The sequence below is a fragment of the Phocoena phocoena genome, chromosome 4, assembly GCF_963924675.1.
Source record: "Phocoena phocoena chromosome 4, mPhoPho1.1, whole genome shotgun sequence".
Taxonomy (NCBI): Eukaryota; Metazoa; Chordata; class Mammalia; order Artiodactyla; family Phocoenidae; genus Phocoena; species Phocoena phocoena.
Window position 1 is genome coordinate 75,897,905 of NC_089222.1, and position 21,457 is coordinate 75,919,361.

Here is a 21,457-nt window from a genome sequence, read left to right on the forward strand (position 1 = left end):
GTCCCTGATCAGGTTTTCTTTGGGGTTTGCTTTATCCTATTTCTCTGATCCTGCTGCTTGTCCTGAGGCGGGGGTTATGGGGGATGGTTCCAGACAGGAGGGCTGCAGCCACAGGAGGAGACGAGCCTGTAAGGGAATCTTTTTTTTTTTTTCATAAATTTGTTTATTTATTTTTGGCTGCGTTGGGTCTTCGTTGCTGCACGCGGGCTTTCTCTAGTTGGAGCAAGCAGGGGCTACTCTTCATTGAGGTGTGTGGGCTTCTCATTGTGGTGGCTTCTCTTTGTTGCGGAGCACGGGCTCTAGGTGCATGGGCTTCAGTAGTTGTGGCTCATGGGCTCAGTAGTTGTGGCGCGTGGGCTCTAGAGTGCAGGCTCAGTAGTTGTGGCTCATGGGCTCAGTAGTTGTGGCGCGTGGGCTCTAGAGTGCAGGCTCAGTAGTTGTGGCTCATAGGCTTAGTTGCTCCGCAGCATGTGGGATCTTTCTGGACCAGGGCTCAAACCCGTGTCCCCTGTGCAGATTCTTAACCACTGCGCCACCAGGGAAGTCCCTGTAAGGAGGTATTATATGGAGAGGGAGGAGGGGGACACGTGGGCTGCGTGGTGTCACCAGAGACTGGCACAGATCAAGTGCCCACAGTGAAGGTGAGCCCGGCTCTCACTCTCCTGGACTCACGAGAGGTGGCGACTGGTTTAAAGTCTCGGGTGGGGTCTTCCCTGGTGGCACAGTGGTTGAGAAGCCGCCTGCCAATGCAGGGGACACGGGTTTGATCCCTGGTCCGGGAAGATCCCACATGCCGCGGAGCAACTGAGCCCATGCGCCACAACTACTGAGCCTGTGCTCTAGAGCCCGCAAGCCACAACTACTGAGCCCGTGTGCTGCAACTACTGAAGTCCGCACGCCTAGAGCCCGTGCTCCGCAACAAGAGAAGCCACTGCAATGAGAAGCCCATGCACTGCAATGAAGAGTAGCCCCTGCTCACCGCAACTAGACAAAGCCCGCATGCAGGAATGAAGACCCAACACAGCCCAAAATAAATTAAAAAAAACAAAAAAAAGGAAATGTTGTCGTTATGATAAAAAAAAAAAAGTCTCGGGTGGTGCAGAACTGGGTGGCTGGAGGTATTGTTGAGTGTGCATGGTTCCGGAAGTGTACCCAAAGATGGAGAACTTGCCCCAGACCCTCTCCCGGCATAGGGCGCCCCTGGCGTGCAGCAGCAGTTTCACCGTCAGTCAGCTAACCATGGGGGCTCCCTCGGTGGGGGAGTTGCGGCACTGTGGCTTAATTCCCATGCTTAGCACCCTCGCTGAGAAGTGGTCCAGAAATGTCAGTCCCTCCAAAATCTGCTGATGTAACTGAGTCCAAGCTCGTACTGCTCACGGCATAACAGGCCAGTAAGTTGAGAGGCGAGCTGCTGGGGCAAGGAGTAGCCACTGTATTTGGAAAGCCAGCAGACCGAGGAGATGGTAGGCTAGCGTCTCAAAGAACCATCTTCCCTGAGTTAGAATTCTGGCTTCTTTAATACTAACAGGGGAGGTGGGTAAGGGCCTGGTTCCTGCCAGACTTGGAAGGGGATGTGTTAATTTCTTCCTTCTTGCAGCTAATCACAGGTAGGCCTGTCAGGATGTTTCCTGTGAGCTAAACAAAGGTAGTTTAGCTTAATGCTCATTACCTGGGAGGCAGGGTTCCCAGAGATGGGTCAGTATGTATAATTTAATCTTATAGGCAACATCCCTTTAGTGATTAACTTGTAGTAGAATAATAAGGTTCTTCCCTATTACACTGACAGAACATTGAATTATTGCCAAGGCCCACTGAGGAGTTTGTAGCATTTAAAATCCAGCATAGATAAGGTAGCCATAAACCCTCATTCCGAACATTAATGATATTACCCCTTTTCTTATACCCCTCCCTTCTTGGAAAACTGGGAGAGAAATTTTTTTTTTTTTTTTTTTACCATTTGCAGCCTCCCTATGGGGAGGTGTGTGTGTGTTGTAGTGATCAATTTCTCTTAGAATTTAATGACAAGAGATTTCTTACTTCAGAATAGATAAACCCCTTAGTATACAAAGAGACCTATGTACCACATCTCGTTTCCCTCTTTGCCTTCATGTCTGGAAAATTTGGAGTTAAATATAATACCCAAGGCCCTTAGCCATTCACACTCAAGTTTTTGGCAGAATGTTCTGTCTCTCTTTTTAGCTCCACAGGAAATTGCTTTAATAATTGACTTTCAGGGGAACTGAGGCCGAAGTTTTTCTTGTGTAGAAGCATTTGTGTGGTGTTTATATATGCTGTCTCCTTAATACCCACAATAATTAGCATCCCCCCCATTTTACTGATCCAGAAACTGAGCAGCAAGTTTAAAGGAGCCTGAGACCTTGAGCTCTTGGTGACAAGGTCTGGATTCCAACCCAGCTCTTGCTTTCCGAGGCTAATGTCCACTTCCCTCCCATGGGTGCCTTCCAGCCTCCCTGAATCCAAGCTAGTTCCCTGTTTCCTGGTCCTAAAGTGTTCATCTGTAATTGCTCGTAATTCCGCAAAAGGTGGAAGTGGATTCTGGATTAAAGAAGGTATACCTGGAAACTTGGGGGAAGGGCACAAGTAACAAAATACAGGAGACCTTGTAAAGAGGCCATGGGATTGGACAGAGGGGACAGGATCGCAGGCCCTCCCGCCCCTCCCCCACTGCGATGTGGCCTCCAGGGATGGGAGGGGCCCTGTGCAGGGACATGGGAACCAGAGACAGATATTGTAGCAGTCCGGAATTCATTCTGGAAGAAATCTCGAACATTCCTCTGTTTGAGTCAGGCTCCAGTGGCTTTTAAAAATAGGCTCGTACCAACAGGCAACCCAAACTACATCCATCATCAGGCTAGAGCAGCACATGTAAGGACAAGTCTGGGGAAGCAGGCTTGGCTCTGACACTCAGACTACCATGGTAATTATAATAATCATACTTCATTTGGGCAGGCCTTCACTGCTTACAGAACACTCCTTCCCACATGAGTGCTTCATAGCCTTCATGCTGTTGTCATTGCCAGTTTACAGTTAAGGAAATGGAGGCTCGGGTTGCACCGCTAGTTGAGGGGCAGAGCTGGAACTTGGACTGAGATCTTGTTAATGAAGTAAGTATGCCTCGTCTGGGGTGGGAGGAGGTGCGGGGAGCACAGAGCACTGGGTTCCCTATCCTGCAAGTTCAAGAAGGCTTCAGCTCGCTGGTTGTCATCTTGAGGTGAAAGATGGACGCCTCTGAGACGTGACCGCGGGCAGATGAGGTGTGGACCCTCGTGCGGGAGCGAGGCCACCTTCGCCATTGCACCGTTGAACGCACAGAGGACGTCCAGATTTCAAGTGTGTGTAGACAGTTCTGTCCGAAGAGTTCAAGGACATCTCTTGGTGCCTGAGAGGCTAACAAGCCTGAGGGCAGATAGGATCACCTGGTAAAATTCACTACTTGAAGTTGTTTCTGAACAGTGTGTTTTTAGAGATTATGAACGACGAAGGATCATCGTCCTGGCACACATCCTCCAGTTACTGCGCTGACTTGGTTTGGGCCTTTCTGCACACCATGTGGGGCTAGCTTGCAGAGGCCACGCCTGCCAGAAACTGCCTTTCTTTTCATTGTTCTTTTCCTCTGAATCAATTTCTTTTCCCTTTGGCTGTTGACTGCTTATTATAGAACCAAAAGTTATTTTCTCTTTCTCGTAGCTGTACTAGTAGTGTTTCCTTTCTGTTTCTTCTTTTTCTTTTCGATGGTGCTAAAGTTTGGAACATGTCTTCCTATATTTATACGTATAATTTATGATAATAATGATTTGTGTCTGTGATATCAGATATGTTGGAGAACTAAATACGATTGTTTGATAAATGGCTGGGGAGATAGAAATAGGTGGCCCGGCATAAGCATGAACATTTTTGCCCTCTGGGGGTATTTTAAGTAACCATCTTTGTTTTCCCAGTCTCCCTTGCCTTGTACATCTCTCTTCCCCACCTCAGTTCTTACTCATGTCTGTACCCTTCTTTTGTTAATTTCGTTCCTGTGTTCTGTTTCACATACACCTTTACAGTCTCCTGGCCACGTTCCTATCTTGGCCAGTCCTTTCTCTGAAGTTGGTATGTGCTTGGTGGGCTACTTTCACCTAATTTGTGTCTGTGGAATTGTCTGGTGCACTGTCCACCAATTACCTGAGGGTCCTTTTTGCTGAGAAAACAGAACACTACTAGGGAGATTGGTTCTTAAAGAGTTTCCTTAAAAAATGCTGAGGCCTGTGTGTGAAAGGAGAACCTAGAGCTGCATCCTCAGCACCCATATTCCCTTCGGTCACTCTGTTTCCAGAGTGGAAAAGATGTCTTCTGAGAGGCACGCAATCACTAAAGAAAAGTCAGAGGTGGACCAGCTTTGAAAGCAAAACCCATCCCTTCAGCCCCAGCGAATTGAATGACCTCTAACACGCACGGTCTCTCGGTTGGCACAGGTGACAAGACTACCTTCCAGCTGCAGGTTCGACAGGTGGAGGATTATCCAGTGGACTTGTACTACCTGATGGACCTCTCTCTGTCCATGAAGGATGACTTGGACAACATACGGAGCCTGGGCACCAAGCTTGCCGAGGAGATGAGGAAGCTCACCAGCAACTTCCGCTTGGGGTTTGGGTCTTTTGTAGACAAGAACATCTCTCCTTTCTCCTACACGGCACCGAGGTACCAGACCAACCCGTGCATTGGGTGAGTGACCAGCTGCTCTTCTGTTGGGTATTCAAGGATGGGGGAATGGATCAGTGGGAAGACTGAGCCTAAAGAAAGGCCCAGGGAGGTCATATCTGGGTGCGGGGAGGGAACCTGGCTAAGGTGTTAAATTTGATGAAGGGTAATCCAGCTCTGTCCTCCCTCTGCCTGCGAAGAAATAAATTGTTACAAGGTTGCATAAAGATACAATGACGATAGCTCATTTGTTTTCCTACCTGCCAGACACAGCACTGTTTTCTACATTAATAGATTTTAGAGAGTGTTCTCAGGAAGTGATAGACTCCAGTGATCAGGGAGGGAGCAGGCAGAACAACTTAAACTATCTCCTTGTTTGGAGTGACTGAGATGTTTGGAATAAATGAATCAAAGTCGGTTCCTATTGTTTATATACATAACTATAACTTACCTTGACAAAACAAAATGAAAACCCTGCCCTTTATAGGTGTGATTTTTTTTTTCCAACATAAGTATTTGAATTAGAAAATATTCGACAGGGCTTCCCTGGTGGCGCAGTGGTTAAGAGTCCGCGTGCCAATGCAGGGGACACAGGTTTGAGCCCTGGTCCGAGAAGATCCCACATGCCGTGGAGCAACTAAGCCCGTGTGCCACAACTACTGAGCCTGTGCTCTAGAGCCTGCGAGCCACGACTACTGAGCCCTCGTGCCACAACTACTGAACCTGTACTCTAGAGCCTGTGTGCCACAACTACTGAAACCCGCATGCCTAGAGCCCGTGCTCTGCAACGAGAGAAGCCACTGCAATGAGAAGCCTGCACACCACAACGAAGAGTAGCCCTCCACTCGCGGCAACTAGAGAAAGCCCGCGCACAGCAACAAAAACCCAATGCAGCCAAAAATAAATAAATAAATTTTAAAAATTAAAAATAATATTTTAAAAAGAAAATTTTCGAGAAATTATTAGAGAACAAGAGTTTCTAACTACTGCAGTGAGCAAATCCAAAAGTATGTAATGACTCAAACTTGAAGGGAGTTTATTTTCTGCTAACCTAAGTGCAAATGGGTCTCCTGATCAGTGGACACCTGTCCTCTAAGCAGTGACTCGGGGTCCCAGGCTCCATTGGTTCACATGTGGCTTCTAAGGTCATCATGCCTGGAGGACTGCTCATAGGAGGATCCTATGGACCAGGATAGAGTGGCCTTTGCTTCTACATTCTGCTCTACAGAGCTGGGTTCTAGCGGGGAGGCTGGGAACTAGGTTAGCTGTGTGCAGTGGAAGAGGAAAGGGGATGGTGAATAGGTCCCTACCCTAGTGCATTTGTGTATTGGAGGTGGAGGGTCACTTCCTCCAACTCCCCAATACAACCTTTGTGAAGGTGGTTTGTTTCCTTTCTGGGCTTTCATGTGTTCTTTTAAATGGCAAGATTATGCAGTGTGACAACGAGTGATAACCTTCAACTTTTTCTTGACTCATTTCCATGTTCAGCTTTGGTTAGGCTGTGGCATGTGAGGCCCCAGAGCATCGCTAGATGAGGCATAGCTAAGACTTACGTTCTTACTAAGTGTCAGGCACCCACTGCACTTCATACCTTATATGGATTATCCCATTTAAATCTCGTAGCAATCTTTTGAGGTCTCTAGAAGTGAGCTGTATTTTATTTTATTTATTTATTTTATTATTATTAAATTATTTTTGGCTGCGTTGGCTCTTCGTTGCTGCACGCGGGATCTCTAGTTGCAGCGAGTGGGGTCTGCGTTGAGGTGCGCGGGCTTCTCATTGAGGTGGCTTCTCTTGTTGCGGAGCACAGGCTCTAGGCACGCAGGCTCAGGAGTTGTGGTTCACGGGCTCTAGGGCACAGGCTCAGGAGTTGTGGCGCACGGGCTTAATTGCTCCTCAGCACGTGGGATCTTCCCGGGCCAGGGATCGAACCCGTGTCCCCTGCACTGGCAGGCAGATTGTTAACCACTGAGCCACCAGGGAGGTCCTGGTGAGCTGTATTTTAAAGATGAGGAAACCGAGGCTTAGAAGGATTACACAAATAGTAAGGGGTAGACTTGGAATATGAATCGGGATGAACTACTTCCAGAGTCTGTTTCCATCAACATGACGCTTATTTTTTCCCCATTGAAATCACACTGCCACCCAGATGCTTTCCTTGAGTTTGAGTAATAATACCCATTCCAAAACCACCCACCCTTCTAGGCACTTGCCTAAGGGTAATGTTAGGCTGTGCTGCAGTAACAAGCAAACCCCAGATCTCAGTGGCTCACCACAATGAAAATTTATTTCTTGCTTGTAAAAATCTGATGGGAGCTGCTTTCTGTGGCGGCTCTTCTTCAAGTGGTGACTCAGGGATTCGGGCATCTTGTGATGTCATTTTCGATTCTTTGTCTCCTTGGCTGCCCCCGAGGGGAAGAGGGCTGCTCGTAAAGCCCCTGAGCCTGTCTAACTTCTTGTCCCGGCTTTGGCAGCCTCAGAAGTTCCCAGCTCTGGGTTGGACTGGGGGGTGGGGGTGAGGTGGTATTTATGCTGGTATTGTATGTTCTGAATCCTTCCTGACCCTTCTGTACACACTCCTAGAAGCTAACTTAGATCTTTCCTGGGATTGCAATGACACAACAGTGGAAAAAACAATAAGATAAGAAAAAATTTTAGATACAAACGAGATTCTAAGTTCCTTAGCCACAGAGAGACACTAGGTGTCCTCACTTTCTGGGTTCAGATTCCTCCTGGCCACAGGTAGCTGCTGGCATTATTGTCACTTTGGTCCTGTCCCCAGGGCCCTTTTCAGCTGCATCCCAGTGCCACATGTCTTTTTGTTGGAGTTCTGCTACTCACCAGGAGCAACAGCATCTTAACCCCAAATGTTTTCAGTTCATCCGGAATAGTGATTCTGTCTGCTACTTTTCACCTCCGCCCTCTGGTTGGGTCCTGTCTCCTGAGAGACAGGGCGTGTCTCTACTTTGATTCTTCTGGGGACCATCGGCGAACTATCAGATGCTAGATGGGAGGCTGGCAGAGGATGAAGGACTGGCCTGGGGCCCTCAGCATTGAATATTCAAGGTTATTACACTCTCCTTATTCAGAGCTACTTCTCCAAGCCCTAGAAGGCAGAACCAACTGCAGACAGTAGAAGTTTTGACAGTGAGTTCAAGGCATACTGACAGGCTGCTTGGGAGACAGGAAATCCGGTGAAAGAATGGGAGTTTGGAAGGAATCATCAGGTCTGAGTTATACAGATCTCTCTTCCCTAAGCTGGGCAGCATGAAAGGGGAGTCACCGCATGGCTCAGTGAGCAGGCTGAGATGTATCTCCCGCGTCCAGGCAGTGGACTCTGTGTGGTTGCCTGGGTATCCTCGGAGATTCCCCACGGTTCCTGGAGGAGAACAGAGCAAGCGGGGGGATCTAATCAGGCTGTTTCTGTTCCTGATTCAGCCTGTACATGTGCTTTATTTGCGTTCCTAAGTGTTTTGTTTGTTTTTTTGCGGTACACGGGCCTCTCACTGCTGTGGCCTCTCCCGTTGCGGAGCACAGGCTCCAGACGCGGAGGCTCAGCGGCCATGGCTCACGGGCCCAGCCGCTCCGCGGCATGTGGGATCTTCCCGGACCGGGGCACGAACCCGTGTCCCGTGCATCGGCAGGCAGACTCTCAACCACTGCGCCACCAGGGAAGCCCTTTCCTGAGTTTTAATGGCACTGTGAATTAGTTACCAACAGTTAAAAATAAAAGATTTAACAAAGAATAGCCAGGATTTTAGGTTTTCTCAAAAAACTGGGAGGTCTAGTAAAGCCAGCCTTGTCCCACATGTTGTTTGGCTGCCACAGTCCCTACCACTCCCTCTCGTCTCCCAGCTGGGCTGCTTCATTGGTTCTGTTATCAGGCCCTCTCCACGTTCTTGGACAGCAATACCATAGAAACGAATATTGCTCCCACAAGACTCTTAGGCAAACGAAGCTTTTTATTGAAAGGATAGCTTGTGCACAAGGGAGAAGGTGGAAAAGAGTGTCAACTCCCCGAGGACTTTCTGGGAAGGGGTTTTAAAGGCAGTGTGAGGGAGGAGGCCACAGGGTACCTGAGCAGCTTGTGCTCAGTTCTTGGATTGGTTGGCATGGAGGTGAAGTTTGGAGCATCACCAACCTTCAGGTTTCAAGCAGTCTGGGGTCTGTGTGTCCGCAGTTGGCAGTTTTCATCTGGGGGCCTGCTTCCTGCTAAAACACCTTAGGAATGCGTGTCAAGCTTTTATCTATATCTTTCAGGGAACTGGGAGTTCGGCAGTTCTGCTAGGTGGCAGATTTATAGTTCCGCTTTTGTCCTTTGGAAACCATGTACAGACGTCAGTGGAACAGAGATAGAGCTAATCTTTTACTCCTGTGAGTCTCTGGTTGTTGTCTCAGAAGCCCAAGCTTTTAGGTGCTGTTTTTCTGGCCTGTCAAGCCCGTTTTCTCAAGGTCGTTCCCTTGGTCCTTTTCCAAAATGGCTGTCCTGTTGTCTTCCTGTCTCAGTTTGAGTTCCATGCTTGGCTCCGTAGTTGCCGTCTGTGATCCTTGTCTGTTCTTTTCCTTCAGCTCATGTGGAGAGAAAAATCACAGCGTTCTCTCTCAATGGTACCTTCTGTTAGGTTTTTTTCTCCTGTGGTGGTGTGGAAGCAGCAGCAGTAGCCCCGGGCAGTTTTGGGGAGATGGGGAGTCAGGAGGAGTGATTTAACCACCTGTGCAGGACATCTCAGAAGAGAACCAGTTTTGTTTTTTTTTTTTGCGGTACGCAGGCCTCTCACCGTTGTGGCCTCTCCCGTTGCGGAGTACAGGCTCCGGACGCGCAGGCTCAGCGGCCATGGCTCACGGGCCCAGCCGCTCCGCGGCATGTGGGATCTTCCCGGACCGGGGCATGGACCTGTGTCCCCTGCATTGGCAGGTGGACTCTCAACCACTGCGCCACCAGGGAAGCCCTTCGTGGGGCTTTCTTGAGGTTTGTCCCGCCTCCTGCTCCGGATGTTTCGGCCAAAGGATCAAAATCCTAGACTTATCCCCTCCCATCTTAGAATGAACCAGAAATGCCAGAGCTGAAGTAAGTAGTACCAGGGCTGCCATAAGAAGAGAAAAAAAAAAGTAATTTAATCATCAGATTAAAGAACTGTTTAATTGCTATTCGGAGTAATAGAAATAGTGTTCCTGGGAAGAGTCACATGGTATTCACTGGTACAGGATTTGATGGATTAATCCGGCCTGTTATTTCTGGTTCTGAACACTTTTTCTTTTGTTAGAGGTATTAGGCTGTTGCTGATATACATGCCATGTCTCATTTATATGTGGCATCTAAAAAGGCCAAGCTCATAGAAACAGACAGTAGAGTGGTGATTGGCCAGGGAAGGGGGAAATGTTGGTCAAAGGGTACAAACTTACAGTTATAAGATGAATACCTTCTGGAGCTCTAATGTACAGCATGGTGGTGATAGGTGACAGTACTGTACTTGAAATATACAACTGTATACTTGAAAGTCGTTCAGAGAGTACATCTTAAGGGTTCTCACCACACACACAAAAAATAGAAATACATCTGTAAAAATCTTTGCAAGTGAGATAATACATTTCATCCTTCATCATTTATATTTTTTCTTACCCTTTGTATTTCTCCCAAGAGGTCATGGTACTCCTTCACCCCCTTGAAGGTATTATTTCATTGTCTTCTGGCACGTCCTGTGGCTGATGAAAAGTCTTCTATCTAATGGTTTTCCTTCTCTCTGGTGGCTTTTAATATTTCCCTGTGCTTTTCATGTCCTATAATGATATGCATTCCAATGTGGCTAGGTTGGATTTAGTACTTTTATTTGCATTGTTCAGAACTTGCTCTGCTTGTTTAATCTGAGAACATAGCTTTATTCTTGAAAATGTTCAGACATCATCTGACTCCTGTCTCCGATTCTCTCCATTTTCTTTCTGACGCTACTAGGTGAGTGTTGGAGCCTCTCATTCTAAACTTCATGTTTCTAAATTTTTCTCCCATAACGTTTACCTCTTTCTTTCCCTTAGCTTCATAATAGAAAATTTCTTCCAGTTTATCATTTTGTTCAATTTTTAAAAAAAAATTTATATTGGAGTATAGTCAATTAACAATATTGTGTTAGTTTTAGGTGTACAGCAAAGGGATTCCATTATACATATACATGTACTTTTTCAAATTCTTCTCCCATTTAGGTTTTTACAGAATATTTAGCAGAGTTCCCTGTGTTATACAGTAGGTCCTTGCTGGTTATCTATTTTAAATATAGCAGTGTGTACATGTCAATCCCAAACTCCCAATCTATCCCCACCCCCCCACCCTTCTCCCCTGGTAACCATAAGCTCAGTTCTCTTAAGTCTGTGAGTCTGTTTCTGGTTTGTAAATAAGTTCATTTGTATCATTTTTTTCTAGATTCCACACATAAGCGACATCATATGATATTTGTCTTTGTCTGACTTATTTCACTTAGGATGATGATCTCCAGGTCCATCCATGTGGCTGCAAATGGCATTATTCCATTCTTTTTAATGGCTGAGTAACATTCCCTTGTGTGTATATATATATATATATATATATATATATATATATATACCACATCTTTTTTTTTTTTTTTTTTTGGCCACGCAGCTTGTGGGATCTTACTTCCCCAACCAGGGATTGAACCTGTGCACCCTGAAGTGGAAGTGCAGAGTCCTAACCACCAATTGCCAGGGAATTCCCACATCTTTTCATCTGTTGATGGACATTTAGGTTGCTTCCATGCCTTGGCTATTGTAAACAGCGCTGCAATGAACATTGGGGTGCGTGCGTCCTGTCGAATCATGTTTTTCTCCAGATATATGCCCAGGAGTGGGATTTCTGCATCATATGGTAGCTCTGTTTTTAGTTTTTTAAGGAATCTCCTTACTGCTCTCCATAGTGGCTGTACCAATTTACATTCCTACCAACAGTGTGGGAGGGTTCCGTTTTCTCCATACCCTCTTCAGCATTTATTGTTTGTAGATTTTTTTTGATGATGGCCATTCTGATGGGTGCGAGGTGATAGCTCATTGTAGTTTTGACTTGCATTTGTCTAATAATTAGTTATGTTGAGCATCTTTTCATGTGCCTCTTGGCCATCTGTATGTCTTCTTTGGAGAAATGTCTGTTTAGGTCTTCTGTCCATTTTTTGATTGGGTTGTTTGTTTTTTTTGATATTTGAGCCACATGAGCTGTTAGTAAATTTTGGAGACTAATCCTTTGTCAGTCGCACCATTTGCAAATATTTTCTCCCATTCTGCAGGTTGTCTTTTCTGTCTTGTTTATGGTTTCCTTTGCTGTGCAAAAAGCTTTTGAGTTTAATTAGGTCCCATTTGTTTATTTTTATTTCCTTACTCTGGAGATTGCTTGAGAAAGATATTGCTGCAATTAGTGTCAGAGTGCTGTGCCTATGTTTTCCTCTAAGAGTTTTATAGTATCTGGTCTTACATTTAGGTCTTTAATCCATTTTGAGTTTATTTTTGTGTATGGTATTAAAGAATGTTTTTAAAAAAGAAGTCTATTTATTTATTGATATTTGGCTGTGTAGGGTCTTTGTTGCTGTGCGTGGACTTTCTCTAGTTGTGGCGAGCAGGGGCTACTCTTCGTTGTGGTGCACAGGCTTCTCATTGTGGTGGCTTCTCTTGTTGCGGAGCACGGACTCTAGGCATGCAGGCTTCAGTAGTTGTGGCGCGCGGGCTCAGTAGTTTTGGCTTGTGGGCTCTAGAGCGCAGGCTCAGTAGTCGTGGCGCACAGGCTTTGTTGCTGTGCGGCATGTGGGATCTTCCCGGACCAGGGCTCGAACCTGTGTCCCCTGCATTGGCAGGTGGATTCTTAACCACTGCGCCACCAGGGAAGTCCCAAGAATGTTCTAATTTCATTTTTTTACATACAGCTGTCCAGTTTTCCTAGCACCATTTATTGAAGAGACTATCTTTCCTCCATTATATAGTCTTGCCTCCTTTGTCATAGATTAATTGACCATAGGTGCATGGGTTTATTTCTGGGCTTTCTATCCTATTCCTTTGATCTATATTTTGGTTTTTGTGGCAGTACCTTGTTCTTCAATTTTTTTTAATCCATACACTGAAGTTTCATTTTTGAATTTGAGTGACTATTTTTTATTTGGTTCTCTCTTTTAGACTTCTGTTTTTCATACTATTTTTTCATAGCCTTCTGATTTTTTTTTTCTTCCTAATAATATCCCATTCTAGTCTTTGGTACTTTTTCCTTCTCCTTGAATGTTTTAAATATCTTTGTTTTAATGTACTTTAGATAATTTTGTTACCTGTTTCTTGAACTGCAGATCCTGCAGTTGGTTGAATTTGCTGATACTCCTTCATGGTAGTTTATTTCTCATAGGGTCTATAACTTTTTCATTAGTTCCTCTTCATCAGAGGTTGTTTGTGCCCCAGGGGTACTGACTTCCCTGCAGGGTGGTTTTCTGTTCCCTGATGCTAGGATCCTCTGGGTTTTACTGTGGGACTAGTTCTGTTTATTTCTCAGCAGGGGGGTTCCTTCCTTGTAAAAGTAATGAATTCTGACTTGTTTAGGCCTGGAGTTACAATCTTTATGGGTGATTCATCTCACCATGAGCCCAGAGTGCATCTTCCTTGCTTCTCTCCCAGGCCAGTGGCTGGAATTTTTCTGGGTTTGATTTTAGTGACAGGGCAGCTCTTTGTAACACTCATCTTTATGCAGAGAGCCCTGTTCCAGTGCTCTGCCCTGTGCTGGCCTGAGGTCCATCATCTGTCCCTGTTAGAACCTGGCCCCAAGCCCCAGACCTTTGTCAGGCCCCAACACGCTAGGTTGGGGGGGTGGGGGATCCCTTTGCCAGGAGATCCTTGCTCACTTCCCACCTAGTTTAAGTCCGTTCATTTGTGCAATGCTTTTCTCTCTGTTCCTGGCACCTGGGATTTCCCCGCTAAGCTTCCAGTCTTGGCTACATATTAACATTTTTGAAGATTAGATATTTACGCAGCAGTTCTCTTTGTTTAGAGGAAGAGGAGAGGTCTTGCCCTGTCAGCTCCATGGTCCACAATATTGTCCTGAAGCATTAGATTGTTTTTTGGATTTGCCTACATCTAGCATCTGCAAATAGGATTCACTTTTTATACACACATGCTCCCCCAGGCTCTTTAAGCATATATATTTTATTCATCTTCCTGGTTCATAATTCTTAATCCAGTAAAGATTTAGTAGGCCCTAAACTGGGGTCCTATGGCACAGACACAGTTGGGGGTGGGAGGGCTTCCTGGCATGAGACCCTCAAACACCCAGATCTTCAGGTCGCTCAGACAGCTCTTCCAGGGGTTAAATTAGACACAGTTGACATTGTTTTCCAGAGACTACGGAGACATTCAACAGAGCCTGTGTGACAAAGCTGTTTTCCTCTCACTGAGAGGTGATTCTGGTTTGGTTATAATAAATTCTCTGCAATGAAGACTTCTCTCTGGCAAACACATTTTCTAGTTCCTGATTATTAATAGTAATTCTCCACAGTAAAAATATATCTACTTATTCCCCTTTGCAGGAAGGGAAGAGGTAAAAACCGCTGAACTGATTTAGCTGAGCTTTTCACAGCTTTTCTGGTTTTCTCATTGAGCAGCAGTCATAGTTTCGTTCCTCTTCTCCCTTCCTCAACCGACCCCATCAACCGAGACAGTAAACACCTGAAGTCCGCAGCCACAGACCAGCACAGCACAGAAGGGTGAAGTTGCTCAGAGGGCGAGGGAGGGGAGTGAGAGTTTGTGTACATTTCCTTCCTCCTGGGCCCATCTATTTGTCAGATGACTATGATGGGACCTCAGCTCACTTCCTGCTTCCAGCTGGGAATGCAATTTCCATGACCTTTGTCTTTATGGGGAACTGAGATGAGAATAGAAAGTTTGGGTGGCCCGGAGGCATGGGTTACAGAAGAGCCTGACCTGTGCCAACACAATGGGTGGGTGAAGATTTTGGGGGAAGGAGGAGGGAGTGAAACAAAGGAACGGCAAGTGGGGACAGCTTCTCGCAGCTCTCCCTGTCCGGAGGCACCGTGGCCATCATGGCAGTGGGGTTGACCCTGCAGAGGCGCCTTGCTGCGAGTGACTGACGGAGCAGGTTCCGTAGGCCCTTAGAGGGGATGAGAGATCCTCTTAGAAAGCCCAAGGTTGCCTCTCTCGGGGAGGAGGGGAGCCTCTCAGACCTGCCCCAGCCGCCCTTCTTGATGGCAGTGAGGCAGGAGCTGCTAGGAGTTGCTAAGCCTGTTTCCCTTCCCACGCACACGGCTTGAATTGGGTAGGCAACGAAGCCTTCCCCTCATGCCTCTCTGTTGGTGTTTGTTTTCTGTCTTAGTTCTGAAAGAGAGGCTTCCTTAACATGGCCACAGATCTGCACAGTCTGGTCCAGCTTGCCTCCCCAGCCTCCTCATAGCCCATCTTTGCCCTTGTTCCCTGCCTTGCAGTCTGACTGGCCTCCCTCTGCCCTTGGGCTCTCTGTGCTCCCTTCTGCCACAGGGCCCTTGCATTTGCACTTCCCTCTCCCCTTTTACCCAGTGAACCTTTTTGGAAACAATGTAAGGCCCCTCTTCCTATTTCATTGGTTATATAGCCAAGTGAAACTCCTGCAGATGTGATTGGGCTCTAACTTCCTCCAGGAATGGGGCCATCTCCACTGCAAACTGAAGATGAGAACACCCAATATTCAGGAGAAAGACATGGCATTAACCTCCTATTGAGGTGCAATACTTCCCTCTTTCCAGATTTCCAGGTAGCATTTTCCATTCGAAGATGGTTTGCTTCTAAGTGATTTCTCTTTGCGTCTAGGAGAGCTGATGCTTTATCATTCCAGTATTTATAAATGAACAAAGAAACAGAACGTTTTCATTCCTGTTGCATTTAGTGTTTGCTCGGTTGCCAGCACGTCCTGGTGGTCTCTGAGTGGGTGGACACGAAGGGGTTACGCGATCCTTTGTCACGTGGCAGCAGCAGAGTCGATGTAAGAAGCTGGTTTCGTAGAGTCACTCTGCTCACGCTGCCCTCACTCGACATCGCCCGCCTTCCTCAGCCTGTGAGAGCCTTCCTTCCCCTCGGTGCCGCCCAGGCTGCGGTGCCTGTCCCACCAGGCGCTTGCATCTTCCAAGGCCCGCGTCAGGGCGCCTCCGTGACACCTTCCACTGACTGCGGTAGCCCACTGTTAACCGCTACTTCCTACGACCCATTTGTTCATTTCATTCACCTACAGCCTGGTATGTGCTATCTCGCCCGCAGTTTAGAGCTTGTGTTTGGAGAGTAGGGACTATGTCATTTCTCTGTGCTCCCCCACTGTGTCTGTCCCAGGGGCGCGTGGTAGGTGCTGAGTGAGTATTCATTGGTGCCGTTCAGGGCACTCAGTAAATGCACAGTTACTTGGTTGTTTAAGATTTTGGGGCAATGAAGGAAAAGTGACTCTTCTCCTCTTTCTCTCCAGTTACAAGCTATTCCCAAACTGTGTCCCCTCCTTTGGGTTCCGCCATCTGCTGCCTCTCACAGACAGAGTGGACAGCTTCAACGAGGAAGTTCGGAAGCAGAGGGTGTCCCGGAACCGCGATGCCCCCGAGGGCGGCTTTGACGCAGTGCTCCAGGCGGCTGTCTGCAAGGTAACCTTCCCTTCTGGCTCTGCCCCTGCGTGGGAGGTCAACGGAGAGGTGTCGGTGTGGGTGACGTGCATTGGCACTGCCTGCAGATATTGAGCCACCGCAGCCTGTGGCCTCCTGTCCACTCTTGCATCAGAGGGTGAGCTCGGTGGGCCCTTGGGAAAATCTACAGAAGTCAAACCAGCTGGCGCGCAGGGATGGCTTAGGGCTGGTGTGTGTCTGTGTCAGGGTGTGGCTGTGTACAATGGGATGTTGTCTTTGCCAGCAGACAGCTGTTCTGTTTTTCTATATTTGGCTTTTTTGCTGCTTTTGGGGACAGGGAGCAGGGGGAAGAAAAGGTCAAGCCATATGCATAGAATCTTGTAGAATTTTATGGCCCAATTTTGGTAAACATTAAAGAGTGCTCTGTTGGGGAATCCAGCTAAAAAGAGAAGCGCTTGTCATCTTTGGTTTTCTTTCTGTTTGTTTGTTTTTCTCGTGTTTCTCTGTGATATGTGAATCCAGAGGGGAGGACACAGACTTAGGTCAGAAATGAACTCATGCTTTGAGACATTCCAATCTCAGCAAAATATGTAAATGGGATGTTGGTAATAACTTATTCTGAACATAATTTTCTATATCAAGACAGCCCAATAACAATAACAAAAGATAAAAATAAATATCACTCTTGAATTTGCTATTCTAGCACATACTTTAACATTTTTTTCCATAGTGGTCACCATATACTATGCATAATTGGTAATGCTTTCTTGACCATTTTGGTGGGCTCAGCAACAGGGCGGTGGTTGGGATGCTGATGTCTGGGGGAGGGCTGGGTAAGGAGGTTAGAACTCAGTTTGGAGGGGCTGCATGTCTGACCTCAGAGAGCCTGTGTTTAGTGTGTCACAGATTCACTTCTCCTCCTCTTGGTCCTCGACAAAATGATAAGAGAGCCACGGTTGTCCTTTCCAAAATAAAAAACTGAAATGGTAGACAGGAGGGATAAGGGGAAAGAAAGATATGAAGAAAGCACAGGTTCCTCAGTCCTCTTCTTGGTCCCACTGCCTTTCTTCCCGTCCCTGTGTCCTTGGGGCCACCCCGGAGAGGACGGTCTCACAGTGACCCCCTACCCAGGACGGCTGCAGAGCGGCCCCTGCCCAGCCACTGGCTAGAGCAGAACGGTTTGATCCAGAGGCCCCTGATGCTTCGTAGCAGCCCAAGAAAGCCAGATGGGACACAGCTAGAACATGTTCGGCTCTGAATCTTTCAAGTGCATCACAGAATAGACAGTGTATGGATTTACTTCAGAAAGAAAAATTATGTTTTTGACTGGCATTCAGATCATTGATTGTATGGGGTGTTATATTCCGGGACATCCTGCCAAATCCACTCTTGGCAGGAACAAATAGTGCAGGGAAAACAGGAGATCCCTCTTATCTCCCCATTGTGGGAATATTGTGGGTTTTCTTTCCGGGGGAGGAAATTGTCTTTAAGGCTTGAGGGGAAGAACCCAGTGACAAGCCTACAGCACTGTCCAGTTATATTAATTCTGTTTAATTAGATGAATCAGAATGGCATGATGGAATGCTTGAGGCGCCATGGTCCATGAAAATATGAAAATACGCATGAAAACATCCTTCCCTTGGAAAACTCAGTATTTCAAGGCTCGAGTGCTTCAAAGCAGATGTTAGCAGATTTCTTCAACTCAGTGCCCGCACCTGGTTATGAATTATTATTGGCCTGAGAGGCATTTTAGTGTGTGTTTCAGTTTTATATCTTTTGGCATTTTTCTCTTATTCCCCACCTTGGCCTTTGTCATGGGGCGTCCCTGGAAAGTTACTAATTGCTTGGAATTATGCAGTCGATGAGATCCTGGCTTTTCTCCTCATCATTTCTTTTCCTCTGTGCTGTCAGTGTGTGTTTGGGTACCTATCAGGCAATTTCTTTCTCACTTGAAATCACCTATTTATGACGTCATCTTCCTGGTTAACCACAGCCTTATTTATAGTCACTAAATATTGGAAATAGATTATGGTCTGTTTATTGATGAAAGGCTATAACAATCACACCCTAAAAGAATATTTGAGCACTTGAATAATACTTAAGATAAATTAAGAGAGGAAAGGAAAGCAAGTGATAAAACAGCATAGATGTATGACCCTATTTTGCAAACAGAAGAAAGAAAAATATGGAAAAGATTGGAAATAAAGAGACCAAAGTGTTAACAGCAATTGTCTCTGGTGATAGGATTAGGTGTGGTTTTTATTTTCTTCTTTGTGTTATTTTATATTTACTTAAATTTTCACAATAAATAAGGTACGGTTTTTAAAATTTGTAACGGATCATTTCAAACATATAAAAGTAGAGAGAATAGTGAAATAAAATCCCATGTACCCATGGTCCATCTGGGACAGTTACCAATTTGTAACCAATCTTGTTTCATTTGCCTTCGTAACCATTTTATTCCCCATTATTTGAAGTAAATCCCAGATATCATTTGTTTCAATGATAATTAGGTTTTTAAAGTTTTTTTTAAAAACCCTATAAGCATGCCTTACTTCGTTGACTGAATTTTCTGCCTTCTCCTGATTTGCCCAGATTAGAGGCCCTTCCTCTTAATCCTGAAAACTGAATGTGACAGAGCCAGCAGGCCTGTAATCTCTGCCGTTGGAGAGGCCTCTCTTGCAGGCTGGAGCTGGCTGGGCAGCTCCGGCAGCAGTGCACGCTCGGCTTCCTTTGACCCCATGCCCTGGAGACGGAGCTGATAACAGGCCTGCTTCATAGCCCACAGGAGGCTCTTTGTTCTGATTTCAGTCTCACTCTGGTTTCCCTGGATGGACTGTTAGTTACCAACTTTAGGGACTTAGGGGTATGGAATGCTCACATGACTGGTCTTAAATCCCACCCCCAAGGCCAACTTTACATTTCCTGGAAAGCTGCTCTTTGCAAAAAGAAGGAAACAGTCTGTTTCTACTTAGGATTCGATTTAGGAAGTAGAACTGCTTCCACGAGTGGAAGTTTTCAGTTGCCATCTTTCCCCCCAGCAGGTCACATTGTTAGGAGAGGCTGTTGAAGAGTGGGAACCCCTCTGTCACCAGTGCAGGCATTTTTCCCAATGCTGTACCGGCCTGGGTGGGGATGAGGGAGTGCCGCGACCCATCATTTCTTACCTTACCTCGAAACCTATTATTAAACTTGTTTATACTTTTTCTTGGTCTGAATAATAGTTTCTCCCATTACCGCTTTTATTGCTCTCCTGGGGCTTTTCTAGAAGTTGACTCTAAGTTGTTTATTCTGAAAATGTATAGGTGCAAGTGTGATGAATGGTTCAGACTGGAACCATGGCTGCTTTCCTGTTCTCCCAAAATAGGGAGAGCTGGTGCCCTGGGAAGACAGAGGGCAGGGTGGTCCAGGAGCTCTGAGTTGTCAGTCATGGCTTTGCTGCTCTCCATGGCTCTCAGGTTAAAGAAGTTCCCTGCAAAGTTAAGCCTGGCTGGGTACGTCCTGGCCACACGGATTCTATGGGCTGCTTTCTCCCGTCAGACAGAAAAATCAGATCCCTGCAACCCAGCCTGTTTCCCTTTTGGCCTCATCTTCTAGCCCCCTAACATTTATCCTTCTTATCCTTTCTGTTTTAATCTTGATTATCTAATGTTGCGTTATTTATTAAGTTTTTAAAGCATTGTGTGTCCTCAGAAATAGGTGGATAAGTAAGTCTTAAAGCAAACAAAGTAAATTTGCATTGCTGAGGAAAAAGTCTTGGCGTGGCTTGGGTCCTTTATTCCTTGGCTGGCGAGAGCATCCTAATCTAAAATGGCGACCACATCCCCAGAGAGGCCGGAGGAACGGCTTCCTCCAACAAGACTTTCTGCAGGAATACAGACTCTGTGGGCCTCTGGAGACAAAATGATGGCTGCCCTTGCTCTGCTGTCATCCATGCTCCAGCTCTTTTGTATACACTATCTCTGATTCTCACAACAGTCCTTCAGTGTATTGGTGGTACTTGTCCCCAGTTTACAGGTGAGGAAACTGAGTGTCACAGGGTTCACTCTACTTACTGTTGGAAAGGGGTGGAGCCAGGATTTGAACCAGATCCAGTTGATTCTAAAGCCCAAGCCCTGTCTATTACATTGTGCCAGGTGCTTTGGGAAGTAGCGACAGTGCCGTGCAGAGCAGAGAGGACTTAGAGTCCTGTTGTCCCGATTCAAGCTGTGCCTCTTCTGCTACTAACTGGCTCTGTGGCGGCCTGAGTGCTCATCTGGAGGCTGCAGGGAGGTGGGGCTGGAGGGGAGGAGGTCCAGGATGCCCTCCAGCTGTGCTGGTCAGTGCAAAGGACTTGTCACAGCATTGTGCCCCTTTGCCCAGAGCCCTTGATTTTGCTTTTTGTCTCTCCTGGTTCAGGCTTGAGCTCCAGGCCAGGCAGGGGCTGCTGCAGATACCAGGAGAGGGTGGAGAATTCCCCATTCCTGGAGGCAGGCTCGGCTGTGAGAGGTTTTCACTCAGCCCAGCCTCCCCCGGAGTTGATTTGGCTTCTTCCGACTTGTTGCCTGATTTCTTTTAGACCTGAGACTTGTCATTTTTCCACGCATGAATTGAGCAACGTAGAAAACTGCCTTTCTTTCCTCAAGGAAGGCAGCGGCCCCTAACGCCTTCATGCCCCCCGAGGGCATGCCCCCATAAGTCCTGTGTTCATGCAGTCTGGGTTATCTGTCTCGGCATGTGTGAGCCGTTTGTGCCAGCAAGTCGCACCACGGTTTCTGGGGCTTAATGCAACCCACCCTGCTTGCTCTTCCTCTGGCTCAGTGTCTTTGTGAAGCCCGTGAGAGTATTGGATTTCCCTGTAACCCACGGAGGCTGTGGGGCTGTGGGTGGGCATGCAGGCGCTCCGCCCGTGCCCGGGCAGTGCTTTTGTCAGAGGTGGTAAAGGTCCTCCCTGGCTTTCTGTTTTGCACATGGTTGTGGTTTATTGTGTACGTTTGAATCACTCGACTGTTTTAGTCCCTGGAGGGACGTGTCCTTGTTCTGCCTTCTGCCCGTGAGCTGTGCTGTAGGCTTCACTGCCCCGCTCACAGCTGCTGGTTCTGCTTTCCAGCTCAGGAATGTTTATTGTGTGCCCAGTAAGTGCTCAGTGGCAGGTACGGTGA

General features: G+C 46.8%; 1 protein-coding gene across 1 annotated transcript in view; it reads left to right on the forward strand.

Moving 5' to 3' along the window:
• Nucleotides 1–21,457, forward strand: part of ITGB5 (integrin subunit beta 5) — a 111,828-nt gene that overhangs the window by 26,176 nt on the left and 64,195 nt on the right. Inside the window, exons 4-5 of the mRNA XM_065876736.1 lie at nt 4,476–4,725; nt 16,169–16,337. Of these exons, the coding sequence (XP_065732808.1) occupies nt 4,476–4,725; nt 16,169–16,337 (419 nt within the window). The remainder of the gene's footprint in view (nt 1–4,475; nt 4,726–16,168; nt 16,338–21,457) is intronic.